Source organism: Tachyglossus aculeatus, chromosome 2 (genome assembly GCF_015852505.1).
Source record: "Tachyglossus aculeatus isolate mTacAcu1 chromosome 2, mTacAcu1.pri, whole genome shotgun sequence".
NCBI classification, from domain to species: Eukaryota; Metazoa; Chordata; class Mammalia; order Monotremata; family Tachyglossidae; genus Tachyglossus; species Tachyglossus aculeatus.
In genome coordinates, this window is record NC_052067.1 from 107,893,049 (window position 1) to 107,916,468 (window position 23,420).

At 45.4% G+C, this 23,420-nt stretch overlaps 1 protein-coding gene across 3 annotated transcripts in view; it reads left to right on the forward strand.

Annotated features, from left to right (window-relative positions):
- Positions 1 to 23,420, forward strand: part of ELF1 (E74 like ETS transcription factor 1) — a 159,246-nt gene that overhangs the window by 129,875 nt on the left and 5,951 nt on the right. For all 3 annotated transcript variants that reach the window (XM_038765995.1, XM_038765994.1, XM_038765996.1), the window contains 5 exons: positions 4,146 to 4,323; positions 15,102 to 15,209; positions 16,836 to 17,000; positions 20,431 to 20,514; positions 21,365 to 21,557. In XM_038765995.1, coding sequence (XP_038621923.1) covers positions 4,146 to 4,323; positions 15,102 to 15,209; positions 16,836 to 17,000; positions 20,431 to 20,514; positions 21,365 to 21,557 — 728 coding nt within the window. The remainder of the gene's footprint in view (positions 1 to 4,145; positions 4,324 to 15,101; positions 15,210 to 16,835; positions 17,001 to 20,430; positions 20,515 to 21,364; positions 21,558 to 23,420) is intronic.

Consider the following 23,420-nt stretch of genomic DNA (forward strand, 5'->3'; position numbering starts at 1 on the left):
TCACCATTCTCAAAACTGGAACTGATGTCAATCAATCAATAAATCAATCGTATTTATTGAGTGCTTACTGTGTGCAGAGCACTGTACTAAGTGCTTGGGAAGTACAAGTTGGCAACATATAGAGACGGTCCATATAGAGACGGTCCCTACCCAACAGTGGGCTCACAGTCTAGAAGGGGGAGACAGAGAACAAAACAAAACATATTAACAAAATAAAATAAATAGATATATACAAGTAAAATAAATAAATAGAGTAATAAATATGTACAAACATACATACATATATACAGGTGTTGTGGGGAAGGGAAGGAGGTAAGGTGGGGCGGTGGAGAGGGGGAGGAGGGAGAGAGGAAGGAGGGGGCTCAGTCTGGGAAGGCCTTCTGGAGGAGGTGAGCTCTCAGTAGGGCCTTGAAGGGAGGAAGAGAGCTAGCTTGGCGGATGCGGGGAGGGAGGGCATTCCAGGCCAGGGGGATGATGTAGGCCGGGGGTCGACGGCGGGACAGGCGAGAACGAGGCCTACGGTGAGGAGATTAGTGGCAGAGGAGCGGAGGGTGCAGGCTGGGCTGGAGAAAGAGAGAAGGGAGGTGAGGTAGGAGGGGGCGAGATGAAAGAGAGCCTTGAAGCCGAGAGTGAGGAGTTTCTGCCTGATGCGCTGGTTGATTGGTAGCCACTGGAGAATTTTTGAGGAGGGGAGTAACATGCCCAGAGCGTTTCTGGACAAAGACAATCCAGGCAGCGGCGTGAAGTATGAATTGAAGCGGGGAGAGACAAGAGTATGGGAGATAGGAGAGGAGGCTGATGCAGTAGTCCAGATGGGATAGGATGAGAGCTTGAACGAGCAGGGTAGCGGTTTGGATGGAGAGGAAAGGGCGGATCTTGGCAATGTTGCGGAGTTGAGACGGGCAGGTTTTGGTGACGGCTTGGATGTGAGGGGTGAACGAGAGAGCGGAGTTAAGGATGACACCAAGGTTGCGGGCTTGTGAGACGGGAAGGATGGTAGTGCCGTCAACAGTGATGGGAAAGTCAGGGAGAGGGCAGGGTTTGGGAGGGAGGACAAGGAGTTCAGTCTTGGACATGTTGAGTTTTAGGTGGAGGGCAGACATCCAGATGGAGATGTCCTGAAGGCAGGAGGAGATGCAGAAACTCCTCACCCTGGGCTTCAGGGCTGTCCATCACCTCGCCCCCTCCTACCTCACCTCCCTTCTCTCCTTCTCCAGCCCAGCCCGCACCCTCTACTCCTCTGCCACTAATCTCCTCACCGGGCCTTGTTCTCGCCTGTCCCGCCGTCGACCCCTGGCCCACGTCATCCCCCTAGCCTGGAATGCCCTCCCTCCGCGCATCCGCCAAGCTAGCTCTCTTCCTACCTTCAAGGCCCTACTGAGAGCTCACCTCCTCCATGAGGCCTTCCCAGACTGAGCCCCCTCCTTCCTCTCCCCCTCCTCCCCCTCAGCCTTACCTCCTTCCCTTCCCCACAGCACCTATATAGATGTATATATGTTTGTTTGTATTTATTACTCTATTTATTTATTCTACTTGTACATATCTATTCTATTTATTTTATTTTGTTAATATGTTTTGTTTTGTTCTCTGTCTCCCCCTTCTAGACTGTGAGCCCACTGTTGGGTAGGGACCGTCTCTATATGTTGCCAACTTGTACTTCCCAAGCGCTTAGTACAGTGCTCTGCACACAGTAAGCGCTCAATAAATACGATTGATTGACTGATTGAGTGATGCGAGCCTGGAGGGAGGGGGAGAGAGCAGGGGCAGAGATGTAGATTTGGATGTCAGATGATAGTTGAAGCCGTGGGAGCAAATGAGGTCACCAAGGGAGTGAGTGTAGATAGAGAACAGAAGGGGACCAAGAACTGAACCTTGAGGAACCCCTATAGTAAGGGGATGGGAGGGGGAGGAGGAGCCTGCAAAAGAGACTGATAATGAATGACCAGAGAGATAAGAGGAGAACCAGGAGAGGACGGAGTCTGTGAAGCCAAGGTTGGATAGCATGTTGAGGAGAAGGGGGTGGTCCACAGTGTCGAAGGCAGCTGAGAGGTCGAGGAGGATTAGGATAGAGTAGGAGCCGTTGGATTTGGCAAGCAGGAGGTCATTGGTGACATTTGAGAGGGCAGTTTCCGTGGAATGTAGGGGACAGAAGCCAGACTGGAGGGGGTCGAGGAGAGAGTTGGTGTTGAGGAATTAGAGGGAGCGTGTGTAGATAACTCATTCTCTTGTCCTCTTTCATGGTTGCCCAAGTGGCTTGGCTTGCCCACCCTCAGCTGTATTTGCCAGGTAAGGAACCAAATGCATTTGCCTACTTAATGGAACCAAAACGTTGCTCTGCTCTGACCTTTAATTTCACCATATAACCATGAGGGTGTGCATTCCCGTGTGCGACGAAGTGAGACCTAACAACAGCACCCAACTCTGAAATGGCTTATTCTGAGCCTCCACATATGTGCAAGTCATTTTTGTATAATGGTCCCCTTATGAAGTGGCACAAATACTCAGGATATGTATTGACCACAACAAGGTTGAAGCAACAAGAATGATGACATTTCTTAACCTATAGTGGGTATTTTCTGAAAGCGTTAAGCATTTTAATCATAAAATATGGTAGTTTTTTTTCAGCAGAGAAAAGTGTTATGTAGGATATTTCTGAGTTGTACATGAGAAGTCTCCTTTTTGAGGAACCGCATATATGTCATTTATATGTTGTCAGGTTCATTCATACTAAGCCGTCCAAGCCGTCACCAAAACCTGCCGGTCTCAGCTCCGCAACATTGCCAAGATCCACCCTTTCCTCTCCATCCAAACTGCTACCCTGCTCATTCAAGCTCTCATCCTATCCCGTCTGGACTACTGCACCAGCCTTCTCTCTGATCTCCCATCCTCGTGTCTCTCTCCACTTCAATCCATACTTCATGCTGCTGCCCAGATTATCTTTGTCCAGAAACGCTCTGGGCATATTACTCCCCTCCTCAAAAATCTCCAGTGGCTACCAATCAATCTGCGCATCAGGCAGAAACTCCTCACCCTGGGCTTCAAGGCTGTCCATCACCTCGCCCCCTCCTACCTCAACTCCCTTCACTTCTTCTACAGCCCACCCCGCACCCTCCGCTCCTCCACCGCTAATCTCCTCACTGTACCTCGTTCTCGCCTGTCCCGCCGTCGACCCCCGGCCCACGTCATCCCCCGGGCCTGGAATGCCCTCCCTCTGCCCCTCCGCCAAGCTAGCTCTCTTCCTCCCTTCAAGGCCCTGCTGAGAGCTCACCTCCTCCAGGAGGCCTTCCCAGACTGAGCCCCTTCCTTCCTCTCCCCCTCGACCCCTCTCCATCCCCCATCTTACCTCCTTCCCTTCCCCACAGCACCTGTATATATGTATATATGGTTGTACATATTTATTACTCTATTTATTTATTTATTTATTTATTTTACTTGTACATTTCTATCCTATTTATTTTATTTTGTTAGTATGTTTGGTTCTGTTCTCTGTCTCCCCCTTTTAGACTGTGAGCCCACTGTTGGGTAGGGACTGTCTCTGTGTGTTGCCAATTTGTACTTCCCAAGCGCTTAGTACAGTGCTCTGCACATAGTAAGCGCTCAATAAATACGATTGATTGATTGATTGATTAATGTTTTTCTAGAGCATGAAGGTGCTCAGATCTACCTCTGAGAAGTGAAAGTTTGTTGTATTCCTTTTTTTTTTTAATAGTGTTAAGCACCTACTGTGTCCCAGGCACTGTACTAAACACTTGGGTAGATATTAGCTAATTAGGTTGGATATAGTCCCTGTCCCACATAGGCCTCACTGTCTTAATCCCCATTTTACAGATGAGGTAACCGAGGCACAGAGAAGAGAAATGATTTGCCCAAGGTCACAGAGCAGACAAGTGGCAGAGCTGGGATTAGAGCCCAGGTTCTCTCTGACTACTAGGCTTGTGCTCTTTCCTCTAGGCCATGCTACCTCTCTACCTTTGAAAAATCGCAATCGTATGCTTTCTAATCTAAGGGGTATTGTTGTGGTACTGATAGCTGAACATGGCAAAATATGTTAGCCTTTAATTCCAAAATTTTCTTAGCTGTTCTGAATGGAAAGAAGACATCAGTGTGCCTTTAGCAGTGGTTTTTCTTTCTCTCTCTCGTGGTAGCTTGGTGATCCTGCCATTTTCCCAGCTGTGATTGTGGAGCATGTCCCCAGTGCAGATCTCCTCAATGGATATGCTGGTTTAGCCTGTGTGGATGAGCCCAATGACATGATTACCGAGAGTTCACTGGATGTAGCTGAAGAAGAAATCATAGAAGACGACGACGACATTACCCTTACAGGTGTGTTGCTGCCTCGGGGTTGGCCTTGTGAAGGAGTCAGACAATTACTCTCCCCCACCTTCAAAGCCTTTTTGGAGGCACATCTCCTCCAAGAGGCCTTTCCCGACCTAAGCCTTCCTTTCCTCTTCTCCCACTACTTTTTGCATCACCCTGACTTGCTCCCTTTATTCATCCCCCCTTCCCAGCCCCGCAACACTCATAACTGTAATTTATTTATTTATATTAATGTCTGTCTCCCCTTCTAGACTGTAAGTGCGTTGTGGGTAGGGAATGTGTCTGTTTAGTACGGTGCTCTGCCCGCAACCTTGGTGTCATCCTTGACTCCGATCTCTCATTCACCCCACATACCCAATCCGTCACCAAAACTTGCCAGTCTCACCTTCACAACATCGCCAAGATCCTCCCTTTCTTCTCCATCCAAGACGCTACCATGTTAATACAGTCACTCATCATATCCTAACTGGATTATTGCATCAGCATCCTTTCTGATCTCCCAACCTCCTGTCTCTCCCCGCTTCAGTCTATACTTCACTCTGCTGCCTGGATTATCTTTCTACAGAAATGTTTTGGGGATGTAACACTCCCCCCCTCTGCCAAGGTATCTCCAGTGGTTGCCTATTAACCTCCGTATTGAGCAAAAACTCCTTACTATTGGCTTCAAAGCTCTCCATCCCCTTGCCCCCTCCTACCTCATCTCCCTTCTCTCCTTCTCCAACCCAGCCCACGCACTCCACTCCTCTGCCACTGCTAACCTCCTGACTGTGCCTCATTCTCGCCTGTCCCACCGTCGACCCCTGGCCCATGTCCTACCTCTGGCCTGGAATGCCTTCCCTCCTCAAGTCTGCCAAATTAGCACACTTCCCCCCTTCAAAGCCCTACTGAAAGCTCACCTCCTCCAGGAGGCCTTCCCAAACTAAGCCCCTCCTCTTCCTTTGTTCCCCCTCCCCTCCCCAATTGCCCCAACTCGCTCCCTTTGCTCTACCCCCCGCCCCACAGCACTTGCGTATATATGTACATATTTATAATTATAATTCTATTCATTTTTATTAATGGTATGTATATATCTATAATTCTCTTTATGTAAATGATGCTACTGATGCCTGTTTACTTGTTTTGATATCTATCTCCCCCTTCAAGACTGTGAGCCCGTTGTGGGCAGGGCTTGTCTCTATTTGTTGCTGAATTGTACTTCCCAAGTGCTTAGTACAGTGCTCTGCACACAAGAAGCACTCAATAAATACGATTGAATGAATTGAATGAATGAATGAAGTCAGTGCTCAGTAAAGAGGATTGAATGAATGAGTGGTAAAAATCCTGGGCCATGTATTTGGGGTGGGAAAGACTCACATAAAAGTTGTTCCAGCCTTACCCTCTTCCGGTCCCGGTCCCCTCGTTGCTGTTACTGTGGCAGTGATGGAAACCCTACACCCTCCCTACCTTTATGTTGCCTGGAAAGGAGGCAGAGAGGCTCAGAGTGGCAAGTTAAGAATCAAGAAACCCTCATTTCCCCCATTTGCCCTCCCTTTTGCATTGCCTGTGCATTTGGACCTGTACCCTTAAGCAGTCAATATTCACCCCATCCACATTCCCACTGCATTATAATTATTATTATAATTATAATTATAATTATAATTATTATTATTATTATTATTATTAAGTGCCATCGAGTAATTTCTGATTCATAGCGACTCTATGGATATATTTTCTCTAGACCGTCCTGTCTCCTGCCATAATCTGTAACCTTTCTAATTGTTCTTCCATTATCGTTGTTATGGTCTCTATCCATCAAGCTGCTGGTCTGCCTCTTCCTCATTTTCTCTGGACTTTTCCTAGCATTAGTGTCTTCTCCAGAGAATTGGCTTTCCTGATAATGTGTCCAAAATATGCTAATCTGAGTCATTTGGCCTTCCAAAGACCACTTTGGCTTAATTTGCTCCAAAGTCCATTGTTTGTTTTTCGGGTAGTCCATTGTATTTTCAAAAGCCTTCTCCAACACCACATTTCAAAAAAATTGATGGTCTTGCTATCCTGTTTTTTCACTGTCCAGCTTTAGGTTCCATACATTGTCACTAGAAACACCATAGAATTGACGATTTGTATTTTTCTTACAACACTTGTACATATCCTTATATTCTTCAATTTTCCCTCTCTGTGATTTATTTTAATGTCTGTCTTCCCCTATAGACTGTAAGTTCCTTGTGGGCAGTGAGAATGTGATATGCCTTCCCAAGCTCTTACTACAGTACTTTGCACATAGTGAACACTCAGTAAATACCACTGATTGATCAAATCATGTAGGACCTAGGAGTGCTTACTGAATGCAGAGCACTGTACAAAGCACTTGGGAGAGTAGAATTGTGTTGGTAGACACAGTCCTTTCCCACAAGGAATTTATAAACTAGTGGAGGAGACAGAAATTCCAACTGCTCATACTCTATCCTAATCCTCCTCGACCCTCTCAGCTGCCTTCAACGCTGTGGACCACCGCCTTCTCCTCAACACGCTATTCAACCTTGGCTTCACAGACTCCGTCCTCTCCTGGTTCTCCTCTTATCTCTCCGGTTGTTCATTCTCAGTCTCTTTTGCAGGCTCCTCCTCCCCCTCCCATCCCCTTACTGTAGGGGTTCCCCAAGGTTCAGTTCTTGGTCCCCTTCTGTTCTTGATCTACACTCACTCCCTTGGTGACCTCATTCGCTCCCACGGCTTCAACTATCATCTCTACGCTGATGACACCCAAATCTACATCTCTTCCCCTGCTCTCTCTCCCTCCCTCCAGGGTCGCATCTCCTCCTGCCTTCTGGACATCTCCATCTGGATGTCTGCCCGCCACCTAAAACTCAACATGTTCAAGACTGAACTCCTTGTCTTCCCTCCCAAACGCTGCCCTCTCCCTGACTTTCCCATCACTGTTGACGGCACTACCATCCTTCCCGTCTCACAAGCCCGCAACCTTGGTGTCATCCTCGACTCCGCTCTCTCGTTCACCCCTCACATCCAAGCCGTCACCAAAACCTGCCGGTCTCAGCTCCGCAACATTGCCAAGATCCGCCCTTTCCTCTCCATCCAAATTGCTACCCTGCTCGTTCAAGCTCTCATCCTATCCCGTCTGGATTACTGTATCAGCCTCCTCTCCGATCTCCCATCCTCCTGTCTCTCCCCACTTCAATCCATACTTCACGCCGCTGCCCGGATTGTCTTTGTCCAGAAACACTCTGGGCATGTCACTCCCCTCCTCAAAAATCTCCAGTGGCTACCAATCAATCTGTGCATCAGGCAGAAACTCCTCACCCTGGGCTTCAAGGCTCTCCATCACCTTGCCCCCTCCTACCTCACCTCCCTTCTCTCCTACTACAGCCCAGCCCACACCCTCCGCAACTCTGCCGCTAATCTCCTCACCGTGCCTCGTTCTCACCTGTCCCGCCATCGACCCCCAGCCCACATCATCCCCCTGGCCTGGAATGCCCTCCCTCCCCATATCCGCCAAGCTAGCTCTCTTCCTCCCTTCAAGGCCCTACTGAGAGCTCACCTCCTCCAGGAGGCCTTCCCAGACTGAGCCCCCTCCTTCCTTTCCCCCTCCTCCCCCCTCCATCCCCTCTGCCTTACCTCCTTCCCTTCCCCACAGCACCTGTATATATGTATATATGTTTGTACATATTTATTACTCTTTATTTATTTATTTTATTTGTACGTTTATTCTATTTATTTTATTTTGTTAATATGTTTCGTTTTGTTCTCTGTCTCCCCCTTCTAGACTATGAGCCCACTGTTGGGTAGGAACCGTCTCTATATGTTGCCAACTTGTACTTCCCAAGCGCTTAGTACAGTGCTCTGCACACAGTAAGCGCTCAATAACTACGATTGAATGAATGAATGAATGAACTTAAAATGAACTACCTAAAGGGAAGCTACAGAGTACAAGTGTATGTACAGAAGTGCTGTGGGTTTGGAGTTTCTTAGCAGAAATGAGAGGGAACAGTACGTTCTATTGTGCTTGGGGCAAGGTACTGTGTCCTGTGGTTTTGTCAGACTGTAAAATAATCAGTCCTTAAAAACGAAATGAAAATTGATTTTGAAATATCAAGCTAATATTCAAGTTTTGACCTTTTTCATGGTAATAATAATAATAAATAATAGTGGTATTTGTTAAGTTCTTCTGTATGTGGCGAGCATTGTACTAAGCACCTGGGTAGGTTCAAAATAATGAGGTTGGACATGGAGGAACAGAGAAGTTAAGTGACTTGCCCAAGGTCACACAGCAGGTAAGTTGGATTAGAACCCAGGTCCTCTAACTCGCAGGCCTGTTCTTTTTTCACTAGTCCATTGTGCTGGTATTGTCTGTGATTTTAGGGAGAGCTGATATTTTTGTCAAAGGTGAATTTGAAACCGAAGTTTTCTCAGGCAAGCCATTAGCCTTCGTTAAAAAGCCCAGCAGTTTCCCCATAGTTATCTACATTTGCGTGTAAATGTTTCATCCAGTTTACTAGAGTTACTTAATTCTGATGTCTTTGCCCCAAAGGATGATCTTGTGCAACAGATTCTGAACTCGGCAGATTTTTCCACAGTCCCAGCCAGGGACAGAGGGGAGTGCTCATTTTTAATTGAAATCAACCACTGTGTCAACACACAGGGTCCTCGCTGTGGTCTTGGAGGTGGGAGTAGGTGCTTCTGCTGGACTCCTTACTAGAAGTAAAGGCATAAATATGAAGACAGGGACGTTCCCCCTGGGACAGTCTGTGAGCCAGTTGAGGAGTCTATCGCAAAACCCAGACAGCAACCCGTGGTTGCTGGGGTTGGGGGGGGTTCTACCTTTGGGGGCATTAATGATTTTCCCTATTTGGGTGGCAAAAGATGGAAAAAGAATAGGCATGGCAGTCAGACGACCTGAGTTCCAAGTCCACTTGCCTGCTGTGTGACCTTGGGTAAGTCACTTAACTTCTAGGTCCGACCTCATTATCTTATATCTACTTAAGGGCTTAGTATAATGCTTGCCACATAGTAAGCAGCGTGGCTCAGTGGAAAGAGCGCAGGCTTTGGAGTCAGAGGTCATGGGTTCAAATCCTGACACTGCCAATTGTCAGCTGTGTGATTTTGGGCAAGTCACTTAACTTCTCTGTGCCTCAGTTACCTCATCTGTAAAATGGGAATTAAGACTGTGAGCCCCCCGTGGGACAGCCTTGTAACCTCCCCAGCACTTAGAACAGTGCTTTGCACATAGCGCTTAATAAATGCCAGCATCATCATTATCAACAATGGCTTTTGAAGCATTTCCATTTTGGCTTCAAATCCTTATGGAGTCAGAGGACCTGGGTTCTTATCCCGGCTTCACTATTTGCCTGGTGTGTGACCTTGGGCAAGTTACTTCACTTCTCTGTGCCTCAGTTCCCTTATCTGTAAAGTGGAAATTCAATAACTGATCTCCCTCCTACATGCACTTCTTCCCTGCGTGACTGGCATCTTCAACTGTTCACTTTCTAACGGCTTCTTCCCCACGGCTCCCTCCAAATTTCATGAGAGAGTTGTTCACACCTGCTGTCTCCACTTCCTGGCCTCCAGTTCTCTCCTAGATCCCCTCCAATCTGGCTTCCGCCCCCTTCACTCCATAGATACAGCCCTCTCTAAAGTAACCAAAGACCTTCTCATCAAATCTGATGGTCTCTACTCTATCCTAATCCTCCTAGATCTCTCAGCCACCTCTGACACTGTAGACCACCCTTTCTCATTGAAACGTCATCCAACCTTGGATTCACTGACACTGTCCTCTCTTAGTTTTCCTCCTATCTCTCTGACTGCTCCTTCTTGGAGTCTCTTTTGCTGACTTCTCCTCTGGCTCCCACCCTCTGACAATGGGATTCCCTCATGGCCCAGTTCTAGGTCCTCTCCTATTCTACCTCTACACCTACTCCCTTGGAGAACTCATTTACTCCCATGGCTTCAATTGCCATCTCTATGCAGATGATTCCCAAATCTACATCTCCATCCATGTCCTCTCTCCTTCCCTGCAGTATCGCATTTCTGCCTTTAAGACATATCTACTTGGATGTCCCGTTGACACCTCAAACAGGTCCAAAATAGATCGCCTTATCTTCCAGCCGAAACCCTATCCTCACCTTGTCTTTCCCATCACTGTAGATGACACTACTATCCTCCCTACCTCACAAACCTGTAACCTTAGCGTTGTCCTTGACTCATCTCTCTTATTCCACCCACATATTCAATCTGTCACCAAATCCTATCGGTTCAGCACTGCTAAAGTCCTCCCTTTCCTCTCCACCCGAACTGCTCCCATACCGATCCAAGCACGTATCCTATCCCACCTTGACTACTGCTTCTACCTCTTTGCTTACCTCCCAGCCTCCTGTCTCTCCCCATTCCAATCTTTGCTTCAATAGGCTGCACAAATCAAATATCAACAAAAACGTTGAGTTCATTTCTCCCCACTTCTCAAGAACCTCCAATGGCTGCCCATTCATCTCAGCTGCAAACAGAAACTCCTTACCGTTGGCTTTAAAGCACTCAATCATCTTGCCCCACCTTACCTCATCTCACTCATTTCCTTCTACAGTGCAGCCCACACACTCTGCTCTTGTAGCGCTAGTGTACTCACTGTGACCCGAACTCAGCTATCTCGTTGCTGACCCCTTTCCCGAGTTATCGCCTAACCTGGAACTCCTTCCCTTCTATATACACCCGACCACTACTCTCTTCACCTTCGAAACAGTACTAAGGTCACACCTCCTCCAAGAGACCTTCCCTGATTAAGCCCTCTGTTCCCTGCTCACTCTCCCTTCTGCGTCATCTATGCGCTTCAGTCTGTGTGATCTTTGGACACTTGATATTCACTCCACCCTCAACCCCTCAGTATATATATATATATATATATATGTGTGTGTGTGTATATATATATATATGTGTGTGTGTATATATATATATATATATATATAAAATAGCATTTATTATGCTCTTATTATGTGCAAAGCACTGTTCTAAGCACTGGGGTGATTACAAGGTGATCAAGGTTGTCCCATGGTGGGGGGCGGGGGGGGGGGTGCTCACAGTCTTAATCCCCACTTTACAGATGAGGTAACTGAGGCACAGAGAAGTTAAGTGACTTGCCCAAAGTCACACAGCTGGCAATTGGCGGAGCTAGGATTTGAACCCATGACCTCTGACTCCAAAGTCCTTGCTCTTTCCACTGAGCCATGCTGCTTCTCTATGATCAGTAAAGATCTTTAAATTGTATATCATACTTTTTATGGTATTTGCTGAGTGCTTACTATGTGCCAGGCACTGTTCTAAGTACCCATTGTTCTAAGCATTCATTCATTCATTCATTCATTCAATCTTATTTATTGAGCACTTACTGTGTGCAGAGCACTGTACTAAGCGCTTGGGAAGTACAAGTTGGCAACATATAGAGACGGTCCCTACCCAACAGTGGGCTCACTGGGGTAATAATAATAATAATAATAATAATAAAAATAATAATGGCATTTATTAAGTGCTTACTATGTGCAAAGCACTGTTCTAAGCGCTGGGGAGAATACAAGGTGAGCAGGCTGTCCCACAGGGGGCTCACAGTCTCAATCCCCATTTTACAGATGAGGGAACTGAGGCCCAGAGAAATGAAGTGACTTGCCCAAAGTCACCCAGCTGACAAGTGGCGGAGGGTAGATATAAGGTAATCAGGTTGCACACAGTCCATATCCCACATGGGGCTCACGGTCTTCATCCCCATTGTACAGATGTGGGAACTGAGGCCCAGAGAGGTGAAGTGATTGGCCCAAGGGCACACAGCAGATAAGTGGCGGACCCAGGAGAACCCAGGTCCTTCTGACTCCCATACGTGTGCTCTGTCCATGCTGCTTCGTGGCCTAATGAAATGTGAATATTTATTCATATTAATGTCTCTCTCCCGCTCTAGACTCTATGCTCATTATGGGCAAGAAATGTGTCTACTAATTTTGTTGTACTCTCCCAAGCACTTAGTACAGTGCTGTGCATATATTAAGCACTCAATAAGTGTGATTGATTGATTAAGTGACTAGTCCAAGGGCGTACAGCAGACAAATGGAGGGGCTGGGATTAGAACCCAGGTCCTTCTGGCACCCAGGCCTGTGCTCTATCCACTAGGCTACACTGCTTCTCCACAGTATGCTTCCTTTGCTCCTGTGCATGAACTACATAGCGCTGCTGGTGGAAATCCAGATAGCAGGTTGACCTCCTCCATCTGAGAAGCAGCGTGGCTCAGTGGAAAGAGCACAGGCTTTGGAGTCAGAGGTCATGGGTTCAAATCCCGGCTCTGCCAATTGTCAGCTGTGTGACTTTGGGCAAGTCACTTAACTTCTCTGTGCCTCAATTACCTCATCTGTAAAATGGGGATTAAGACTGTGAGCCCCCTGTGGGACAACCTGATTGCCTTGTAACCTCCCCAGCGCTTAGAACAGTGCTCTGTACATAGTAAGCACTTAATAAATGCCATTATTATTATTATTATTATATCAACTCTGTTCTCACCTGCTTTAACTCTGCAGTCTCCTACACCCAGCACCATTATTTCTCCATCCTTATTGACTCCTATGCCCATTCTCCCACCAGTTGTTCAGACATTTAATTCCCTCCTCAAACCACCTGGACGCCTCTCCCCTCTACCCTCCACATTGTTTTGCCACTAATGACCTGGCCAAATACTTTATTGAGAAAATTGAAACCATTGGATGTAATTTCCTTAAAATCTCTCCTGCTCTTTTCATTCATTCAAACATATTTATTGAGCACTGACTGTGTGCAGAGCACTGTACTAAGCGCTTGGGAAGTACAAGTTGGCAACATGTAGAGATGGTCCCTACCCAACAACGGGCTCACAGTCTAGAAGTCCAGTCCCTCCCTCCTCCTCCTCCTCCTTGTTTGACTCTCCCATCTTTCCCAGAAGTATCTCAAGAGATCTCCCACTTCCCCTCCACCTTGGCCCATTTCTTTGCACCGTATCAATAAACTTGTCTCCTTCCTTCTTCCCTCCCTGACTGCCATCTTCAGCCGTTCATTTTCTAATGGCTTCTCCCCCACTGTTTTCAAACATGCTCCTAAAAAAAAACCACACGTCCCTTGCCCCATAGCTCCCTCCAATTATCACTCCATCCCCCTCCTATCACTCCTCTCCACATTTCCTCAGAGTTGTTTTCACCTACTATCTCCACTTCCTTTCTTCCAAGCCTCTTCTTGACTCTCTCCAATCTGCTTTCCATCCCCTTCACTCCATTGCCCTCTCAAAGGTTACCAGTGATCTCCTCCTTGCCAATGCAAGACCTCTACTACATCCTAATCCTCCTTGACCTTTCACCTGCCTTTTTACTGGAACCATTATCCTTGGCTTCACTGACACTCTCCTTTCCTGGTTCTCCTCTCTTTCTAGCCACTCATTCTCAGTCTCTTTTTCAGGCTCTTCCTCTGCTTCCCACCCCCTAATTGTAGGAGTTCCTCAAGGCTCTGGGTCCCCTTCTATTCTCCATCTATTCACACTTCCTTGGAGAGCTCATTCAACTACTATCTCTATAAGGATGATTACCAAATCTACATCTCCAGCCCTGATCTTTCTCCTTCTCTGCAGCCTCCTCATCTTCCCAACCAAACCCTGCTCTCCACCTGACTTTTTCATCAGTGTAGACAGCACCTCCTTTCTTGCTGTGTCACATGCCTGTAACCTTGATGTTATCTCTCAAACTTATCTTTATCATTTAATCCATATATTCAGTCTGTCACCAAATCCTGTCAGTTCTGCCTTCAGAGCATTGCCAAAATCTGCCATTTCCTCTTCTTCTAAATTGCTGCCACATTAATCCAAGCACCCAAGCATCTTATCCCTCATTGATTACTATATCAGCCTACTTGCTGACCTCCCTGCCTTCTGTCTCTTCCCCATCCAGTCTGAATTCCACTCTGCTGCCTGGATCATTTTCCTACAAAACATCCAGACCATGTTTCCTCACTCCTCAAGAAACTCCAGTGGTTGCCCATCCACCTCCACATCAAACAAAAACTCCTCACCATTGGCTTTAAAGCACTCAATCACCTTGCCCCCTCCTATTTTACCTCACTAATTTCCTTCTACAACCCAGCACACTCTCTCTGCTCTTCTAATGCCGACCTATTCATTGTACCTTGATCTCGCCTATCTCACCCCCGACCCATCACCCACATCCTGCCTTTGACATGGAACTCCCTCCCCCTTTACATCCGAAGGTGATCACTTTCCCCACTTTCAAAGCCTTATTAAATTCACGTCTCCTCCAAGAGACCTTCCCCTACTAAACCCTCATTTCCACTTTTCCCTTTTCCCTTCTGCATCATCGTTGCCCTTGGATTTGTACCCTTTATTCACAGCACTTATATACGTATTATAATAATAATAATAATAATAATGGCATTTAATAAGTGCTTACTATGTGGAAAGTACTGTTCTAAGCGCTGGGGAGGTTATAAGGTGATCAGGTTGTCCCACGGGGGGCTCACAGTCTTAATCCCCATTTTACAGATGAGGTAACTGAGGCACAGAGAAGTGAAGTGACTTGCCCAAAGTCACACATTTTATTAATGTCTGTCTCCCCGTCTAGACCGTAAGCTTGCTGGGGACAGGGAACGCATAGCTGTAACACCTAGCCAGAATATTGGGGTCCAGCAAGTGAATGCGTAGATTATCAAACAATTCAGATTGAATCTCTGGGGGTGGAGGAAGGGGTTGAAACCCCAAGTATGTTTGCCATTTCTTTCCTTTTGTTTTGCAGTGGAAGCTTCCTGCCATAATGGAGATGAAACTATTCAAACTATTGAAGCTGCCGAAGCACTCCTCAACATGGACTCCCCTGGTCCTATGCTGGATGAAAAAAGAATAAGTGAGTTGTTGGAGTGATCATATTTGTCTATTTATTTTCTAACCCTTTTGGAAGGGAAAATTTTGAATCTGGAAAATGCTCCTTCATTAAGGAAGAAGAGTTTGAGTGTTGATTTACAGCAGGGTGCCTTGGTAGTTGGTATTACCCATGTTGAATGCCACATTATGATGTCATGCACCACTTTCTTATTTTGGGAGTGAGTGTGGTGGCCTACTGGAAAGAGTACGGGACTATGGGAGTCAGTCCCATTTCTGCCGGTTCCATGCTGTTGGACCTTGGGCAAGTCACTGTGCATCAGTTTCCTTACCTATAAAATGGGGATAAAATACTGGTCCTTTCTCTCTTTTAGACTGAGTGCTCCAAGCACTTAGTACAGTGTTTTGCTTACAGTAAGTGCTCAATAAAGACGAATGAATGAATGAGCGAACGAGCCCTGCTGGGCACAGGTGCTGTCTCTGATCTAATTATTTTGTATTTTCCCCAGCACTTAGCATGGCGTTTGGCACTTGGTAAGTGCTTAATTAAATACCATTGTTATTATTTTGGCATCTTATGAAAGTCGTAGCACAATTAAATGTGTTATTCTGTAACCCTGTCCCAGGGAAGCATTGGCAGGGGATCTAGTGGAAAGAGCAGGGTGCTTGGAGTCAGAAGTCCTGGATTCTAGTCCCAGCTCTGCCACTAGCCTTTTGTGTCACCTTCGTTAAACCAGTTGCCAAACTTCTTTGGATTTTAGTTTCCCCATATTTGAAATGCCTTTCATTACTCCCAAAGTGATGCTGTAGGTATCAAATGAAATTATGGATATGAAAGTGCTGGGAAAAATAAAAACACATTACATATCCAAGCTATTCAGTTCAATGATCCTTTATTCACTGCAGTCCATTCTCCTGTAATGTAGCTTCTGAAACCACACATTTAGGAGAAATCACACCATAGTATTCATGATTTGGGGTGAAACTACGCAAGTATATACAACCATTTCTTCTGACATCACATTGCACACCATTCCGGATAGACTACATTGTTGAAACAATGTGCCTTAACTCCCTTGCAGAGTTCTATCAAAACACCTAATGAAGACACACATTAGAGAGGAATGGATTGTATCTATCTAAACTCCATTTCTGTTTACAGCTTCAGATTCTTCTTTAGTGCCTCATTTCTCATACCTCTGAACATGCATTCTTCATTCTTCAGAGAAGCAGTGTGGCTCAGTGGAAAGAGCCTGGGCTTTGGAGTCAGAGGTCATGGGTTCAAATCCCGGCTCTGCCAGTTGTCAGCTGTTTGACTTTGGGCAATTCACTTAACTTCTCTGTGCCTCAGTTACGTCACCTGTAAAATGGGAATTAAGACTGTGAGCCCCATGTGAGACAACCTAATCACCTTGTAACCTCCCCAGCACTTAGAACAGTACCTTGCACATAGTAAGCGCTTAATAAATGCCATTATTATTATTTGGGATTTCTTTTCAACAAGACTACTTAAATCCTTAAAACTCCAGCCTTAATCATGCTGTCGTTCTGTTGCTTCATAATTTACTTATTTCCAGAGCGTTCTGAATGGTTTCAAAAGTAATGTTGTTTTGCACTGTCAAAATGATTACTCTGAATTTTTTTCCACTAGCAAATATATTTAGCTCCTCTGAAGATGAGATCGTTGTTGCCCCTGTTACACACGTGTCGGTCACACTAGATGGGATACCGGAAGTCATGGAGGTCCATCAAGCCCAAGAGCCTTATGATGAATCACTGGACACTCCTCCCCCAGAGCAGCCTAGGAGGAAAAAAGGTGAGACCCCCACCCCCACCACCACTCCAACCCTCAAAACCTTAAATCCTGTGGCGGAAAGTTTCAGGAGACTAATCACACTCTTCATTGTTAAGCCATTTCTTTTATATACCATGCTGAGTATCTCCCCATCCCCGGTGCCTTTTCCCTCCCAGACGTGCCCTCTTGGGCCAACTATGTGGGGATGGGAGTGGCCGACAGCCCCGTGGACCTGGCACTGAGGGAACAAAGGCATTACAGCTTTTTGGGTAATCCAAGCAGCTTTAGCTACCCCCACCGCACCCCTTGTGACTAGAAAGGTATTAGAAGTGGAGCAAGGTGTCAGTTGTACGTATTGGCCCCAGCCGGCACTCCAGGCTGCCATTGCCACATTCTCACGTACCCGCACTGACCATTAGAGTGGGGTCATGGTTTCTCTGGCCCTAAGGGCCTTTTGAGGGTGACTCTTCTATCTGTCCCTCTCCTGCACCACCCAAGCAGCCCAGGGGACCCATGGGGTAGGAGGTGGAGGGTCATGGATCCCAGGGGATCCCCGACACTCTCTAAATGGATAAAGACTGAGGTGGGTGGACAGCTTATCCTCATGGGCCCCAGAGAGGATGAAGAACATTGAGGCCACAGTGATGGTGAGTACCTTGCCTTCTTCTCCCCTTTCCTTTCTTTTTCATTTCCTTCTCTTCCAGATTCTCCACCCTTTCCCCCTTCTCTGCCTCTACCCCCCTTTTTCTTCCTCCTCTTCCTCTTCCCCCCTCCTCCACCCCACTCCCTCCTCCACATCTTCCCCCTTTTCCATCTCTACCCTCTCCTATTTTTCCTTTCTCCACCCCTCCCCTCCTCCACCTCTTCCTCCTCCTCTGCCCTCCCCTCCTCCCCATCCTCTCTTTCCTCTGCCTCTTCCCCCTCCTCCACACCCTCCTTTTCCTCCATCTCTTCCATCTCCTCTCTTTCCTCTGCCTCTTCCCCCTCCTCCACACCCTCCCTTTCCTCCCCATCTCTTACACCTCCTCCCCTTCCTCCACCTCTTTCCTTTCCTCCACTTCTTCCCCTTCCTCTCTTTTTTTTCCTCAAAAATCATGCCCCCTTGTTGCTCCTTCCCTAGTCCCACTTCCTCTCTGCTCTGCTTCCTGAGACCCGGATCCAAGTTCACCCCACATTCAAGATGAATATGCCCCAACTTGTAGCCTGAAAATGGTGGGTGGCAGAGATCAAGAAGGAGAGAAGAATGGGGTTGAGGAAAGTCTTCCAAAACACTCCTCAGCTCTTGTGAAGGAGGGCTTTTCAGGACAAAAAAAGTCTTTGCTTTGGTCAAGAAGTAATTCTTTGAAAGTGAGTAATCACTGACCAGGCCCACCTTTTTTTTTTTTTAAGGAGTATGATGTTTGTTTAGTGCGTACTATGTGTCAACACTGTTTTATGCCCTGGGGTAGATAAAAGTTTATCAGGTTTGACACAGACCCTGTCCCACTTGGGGCTCACAGTCTAAGTGAGAGACTCAGAGAAGCAGGGGAGAGACTATGCAGCTCAGAAAGTTTTGCTTTTGTCACCCACCCCCCTTGCCAGAAGAGAGGAAATTAATCTCACTACCGAGTTAACTCTTTAATAAGAAAACATATCAGGGGAAATAGTATGAGCTTGAAGGTGCAACATTTTGTTAGCAACCGTGTTTAAATTATTGTTCCTAAATGAAAGTTTGACATATTATGTACTTTTTTTCTGTAATGCTTGTATTTTGATTAATCTCATTTCAAGGGGGCATTATATATTGGCAGTATGTAGTGCTCTGCTCGTCAGACCTCTATATTTTCTGCCCAATTCAACTGTCCTTATTTTGGGAATGAAGGAGTTTGCCCCTGTAATGGTTATGTTGTGTTACTAGTAGAGATGATTAGGTAGCTGGTAATACCTTCCACCTGGGGAAAGAAATCAGTCTTAGCAATTGCAATGTGCCTACCTTGTGGATACCTGAAAAACCTCTGGTTGCTGGGACAGGTGTAGAAGGGCTTCTGGAGTCAGACTGGGAGAGATACTGTGGTGGAAAGAGTTCTATGCAGTACCTGAATTTTCAAGGATTTCTTCTTCAAAATTCTCTGGCTCCTCCTACAGAGAGCCCTTGGGGTGCTGGGTATCCAGAGTTGGGGCTCAGCTTTCATCATAAGCACCATCAAAATAGGGAAGTGAGTCTATGAAGCTCAAATCAAAATCATTTGTTAATTTGAAATTTGTAGTCCTGAATAAAATTATCATTGGGAACATAGGAATTCTGTGGTGGTTTTTAAGATGCTCTTGTAAATGTTTTTTTGCTAAAGTTACATTTCCTTCAGAGGCAAGAGGAAATTGGCATATAAGTGGGTTATTCACTTCTTAAAAGTTGATTTTTTAGGAGACACAGAATCTTTTGTTTTCCCTCATTCACAAAACTGCCAAGCGTTCTCATCTTTCTGAAGACTGGATTTCTTTGCCATTAAAACTCATTAAATGTAACACTTTAACTAACCCTGAGTGTTGCCAGTCTAGCAATGGGGAGCTGTCTCTGACTCCTTGCAGAATCCTCTCAAGGACATATGGTATAGGAAATCCAACTTGTGTTTCCCAACCTAGTTGGAGCCAAAGCTTCCTCTCAATCATATTCCATGTATGTTGCTCAGACAAGACTATTTTTTTCAACCTGGAAAGATAAACTGAAATGGCTAGACAGGTCAGCGGATTGAATGAGAATCCATTTTACTTTGTGACTCTCTTTTCATTTGAAGATCTCTACATGTTTCTGTTAATTCCTAGCTAATAAATGTTGTAAGAGATTTCAGAAAAATGGGAAATAAAATACCATTTTGAAAGCTACTGTTATTTTTCTTTTGTGTAACATTGTTCTTCTGACTTTTCCATTGTGTCTGTTCTCCCCCTAAGATTATGAGTCCCTCTGGGCCAGGGACTGTCTTCATCAAGGTCTTTGCATTCTTCTGGCTGATATACAGTGATTCACATATAAGAAATATGTACTCAATGAATGTGATTGATAATAAATGCTTGGGATTGAGAAGCAGAATTTTTTTAAGAAAGAATAACCAAAACACCCTTTTCAGAGAGTGGCTAAAAATGCCATTGATGACCATGAAAAAACAGTTATTCTGTATTTTCTGAGGAACAAAGTAGTTCACATTGTCATCTCTTGGATTTTCATGAGATCCCTGCAAAGTGAGGGACATTTCTCCCTTCCTGGCCATCAAAACATAAACTCAAAAAAAGCCATAAAACAAAAACTCAAGCCACTGGTGGTGTTCTGCTGTTTCCTTAAAACTGGCAGAAAGATAATGGGATTGGAATTACCCGTGAAGTGACCGAGTTTGCCCTGCAAGGACCTGGATTGGAAGGGAAAGGACTAGGTGAGCTGGAAAATGCCAGGAAATTTATGCAAATCTGCTTTTGATTTCAGGTAGGAAAACCAAACCTCCTCGGCCAGAATCTCCCACGACCACACCGAACATATCTGTGAAAAAGAAAAACAAAGATGGGAAGGGTAAGAACTGTAGTTTGCTTATGGTGCTTTATCAAAGAGTAGTCAATTCAAAATTTCTCTTCTGGATACTGTAAGTAGCGAGCCTACGAGCTTTGTGTCATCGTGATGAATTGGGTCTCACTGCTGCCCCATGCTCGTAAGTTATGCCTGCCACTTTTTATTAAAGGAGGGAAAGTAACAAAGCACGAGAAATCCCTTTTGGAAGATTTTCACTTTCCTGTTGAGGAATTATCTGACTCTCACCTTAGTTACAGGGAGTTCTTGGAAAAGCTTTGGACTTATTCAGTCCACTGATCTTTCGACCCCGTGGTGCTTTTAATGACTATATTATGGTGTCTCGGGGTGCCTGGCATGTGGATTATCTCATTCCGCCTGTGTGTTTCAAACTCGGCCCAGACTCAAAGAAGCAAATTGTTCGGGCTGGCTATCAGACCCCCTGGTTTTAAGATAACAAAGAATCTATTGGAACATATTTGTTGCAGTCACTTTCTTTGGTGTGTACCCTCCCCACTTTTTCCTTCCCAATAGAAAAGAAATAATCAGGTGACTTTAGTTAGCCTCTGTTCGAAGGTCATGAAAATAACTGGCACTAAGATTGACCCATCAGATATAGTCTTTTATTGATTCTATTGCATGAATCCAAATATTTTAGGATTAGTTATGTATCTAGTAGTATCAAAACCAAGTTAAATCTTTTATGACAGTATATGAGTTTGAGTTTCTCTCGCTGTTCAGTACAGTGTGGTCTAGGAGTGCAGTGGGTTTGCTTCAGGTGTGTGTGTACCATTCATCCTGAATATTTTTTCAGAGTAAACCGTTGATTTTTTTTCCAAAATATCCTCTGTTTCAGGAAACACAATTTATCTCTGGGAATTCTTATTAGCACTGCTGCAGGACAAGGCTACGTGTCCCAAGTACATTAAATGGACTCAGCGAGAGAAAGGCATTTTTAAGCTGGTGGATTCGAAGGCCGTGTCCAGGTTGTGGGGAAAGCACAAAAACAAACCTGATATGAATTATGAGACTATGGGCAGAGCGCTCAGGTATGGGACATTTCAAGTGCTGAATATGTCATGAATGCCCAGAAGGGCAGCTTTTGAACCGGTGGAAAGTTCAACCGGGTGAATTTAAACTTAAAAAAATGACAAGTACTTTCAAAAATTCATTAATCTCTCAGCATCAGTAGAAATTAGAACCTTAATTCTTTAATGTATGTGGCACAGGAATGGTATGGTTCTTGATGCATTTTCTTGGGTTTTATCTTAGACCGGTTACTTTCCTTTTGAAAAACAGGGTGTTACAATGAAATTAAATAAGCTGATGCGATGTTGTGGTTGGCATTTTGCTTGCAGAAGGATTAGAAAATTATAAACTGTGGTGTTCACAGGAATTTTTTCAGCCACTGGGCTTGTATTTGTGTCTATACAAATGACACCAAGCATATAATAGTAACACAAACACTGTATGTGCCTGGGAGAAGTGAGGTTTAGGTAACTAAGGAACTTTGATTTGCAAATCTTCCCTGTAATATTATTCAGTAATAATTATAGCATGCATTAAGTCCTTTCTCTGTGCTAAGCACTGGGGAGATATAGCAAATGGCAAGCAGCATGGCATAGTGGAAAGAGCCTGGGCCTAGGAATCAGAGGTATGAGTTCTAATCCCACATGTATGCTGTGTGACCTTGGACAAGTCACTTCACTTCTCTGTGCCTCAGGTACCTCATCTGTAAAATGGGGATCAAACTGTGAGCCCCACGAGGGACGAGGACTGTGTCCAACTTGATTACCTTGTATCTAACCCAGCACTTGGCACATAGTAAGCACTTAACAAATACCACAATTATTATTAAATGGCACCCAGCTCCTGTCCCACTTGGGGTTGGGAGATGGTAGGGAGAAGTAGGGAGATGGCGTCTCATGTTCATTTTGCAGATTTGGAAATTGAGGCACAGAAGTTAAATGCCTTTCCCAGTTTACTACTCTCCAACTTAGAGGACTGCCCCCTGCCCCCAAAGAAAGCATCGTAAACCCTCTCTGCTAGCTTTCTCTTGGCTGCACCCCACAATAATAATTTTGGTATTTGTTAAGCACTTACTATGTGCCGGGCACTGTACTAAGTGCTGGAGTGGATATGAGCAAATCGGGTTGGACACAGTCCCGGTCCCACGTTGGCTCACAGTCTCAATCCCCATTTTACAGAGGAGGTAAAATTGAGGCACAGGAAGTGACTTGCCCAAGACCACACAGCAGACAGATGGTGGAGCCGGGATTAGAACCCATGACCTTCCGGCCTGCAGGCCCGTGCTTTATCCACCATCAGGTGGTGAGAAGCAGCATGGCTTAGTGGATAGAGTACTGGCTTAGGAGTCAGAGGACGTGGGTTCTAATCCCAGCTCCACCATTTATCAGTTGTGTGACTTTGGGCAAGTCACTTAACTTGTCTGTGCCTCAGTTACCTCATCTGTAAAATGGGGATTAAGACCTTGAGCCCCACATGTGACACGTGGTTACCTTGTATCACATAGTAAGTGCTTAACAGCTACTATTATTATTATTATTATCATCAGATCCACATAACCTAGTGGATCTGGAAATCATTAAAGTCAAAGTGGGGAGGAATTTACATGTTGAAAAGAGATGAGGCAGAATTTTAGACTTCATGAGAGTTTAATAATGAGAAGCATTTCTTAACTGGAGAAGTAAAGACAATATTTACATCTTATAAATCAGTGAATTTTTCAGAGAACAGAGTGGTACACAATTCAAACAAATGAAGTTTGTGTTATTCTGAAAAACTCAAAGGGGAACACCTTATAGAGTAGGAAGATCCAGGGATGAGCAGGTGAGTTGGAGATTTGGGGGACTTGACACTTGATGGTTTTAGTTTTGTCAGTGAAGTAGACG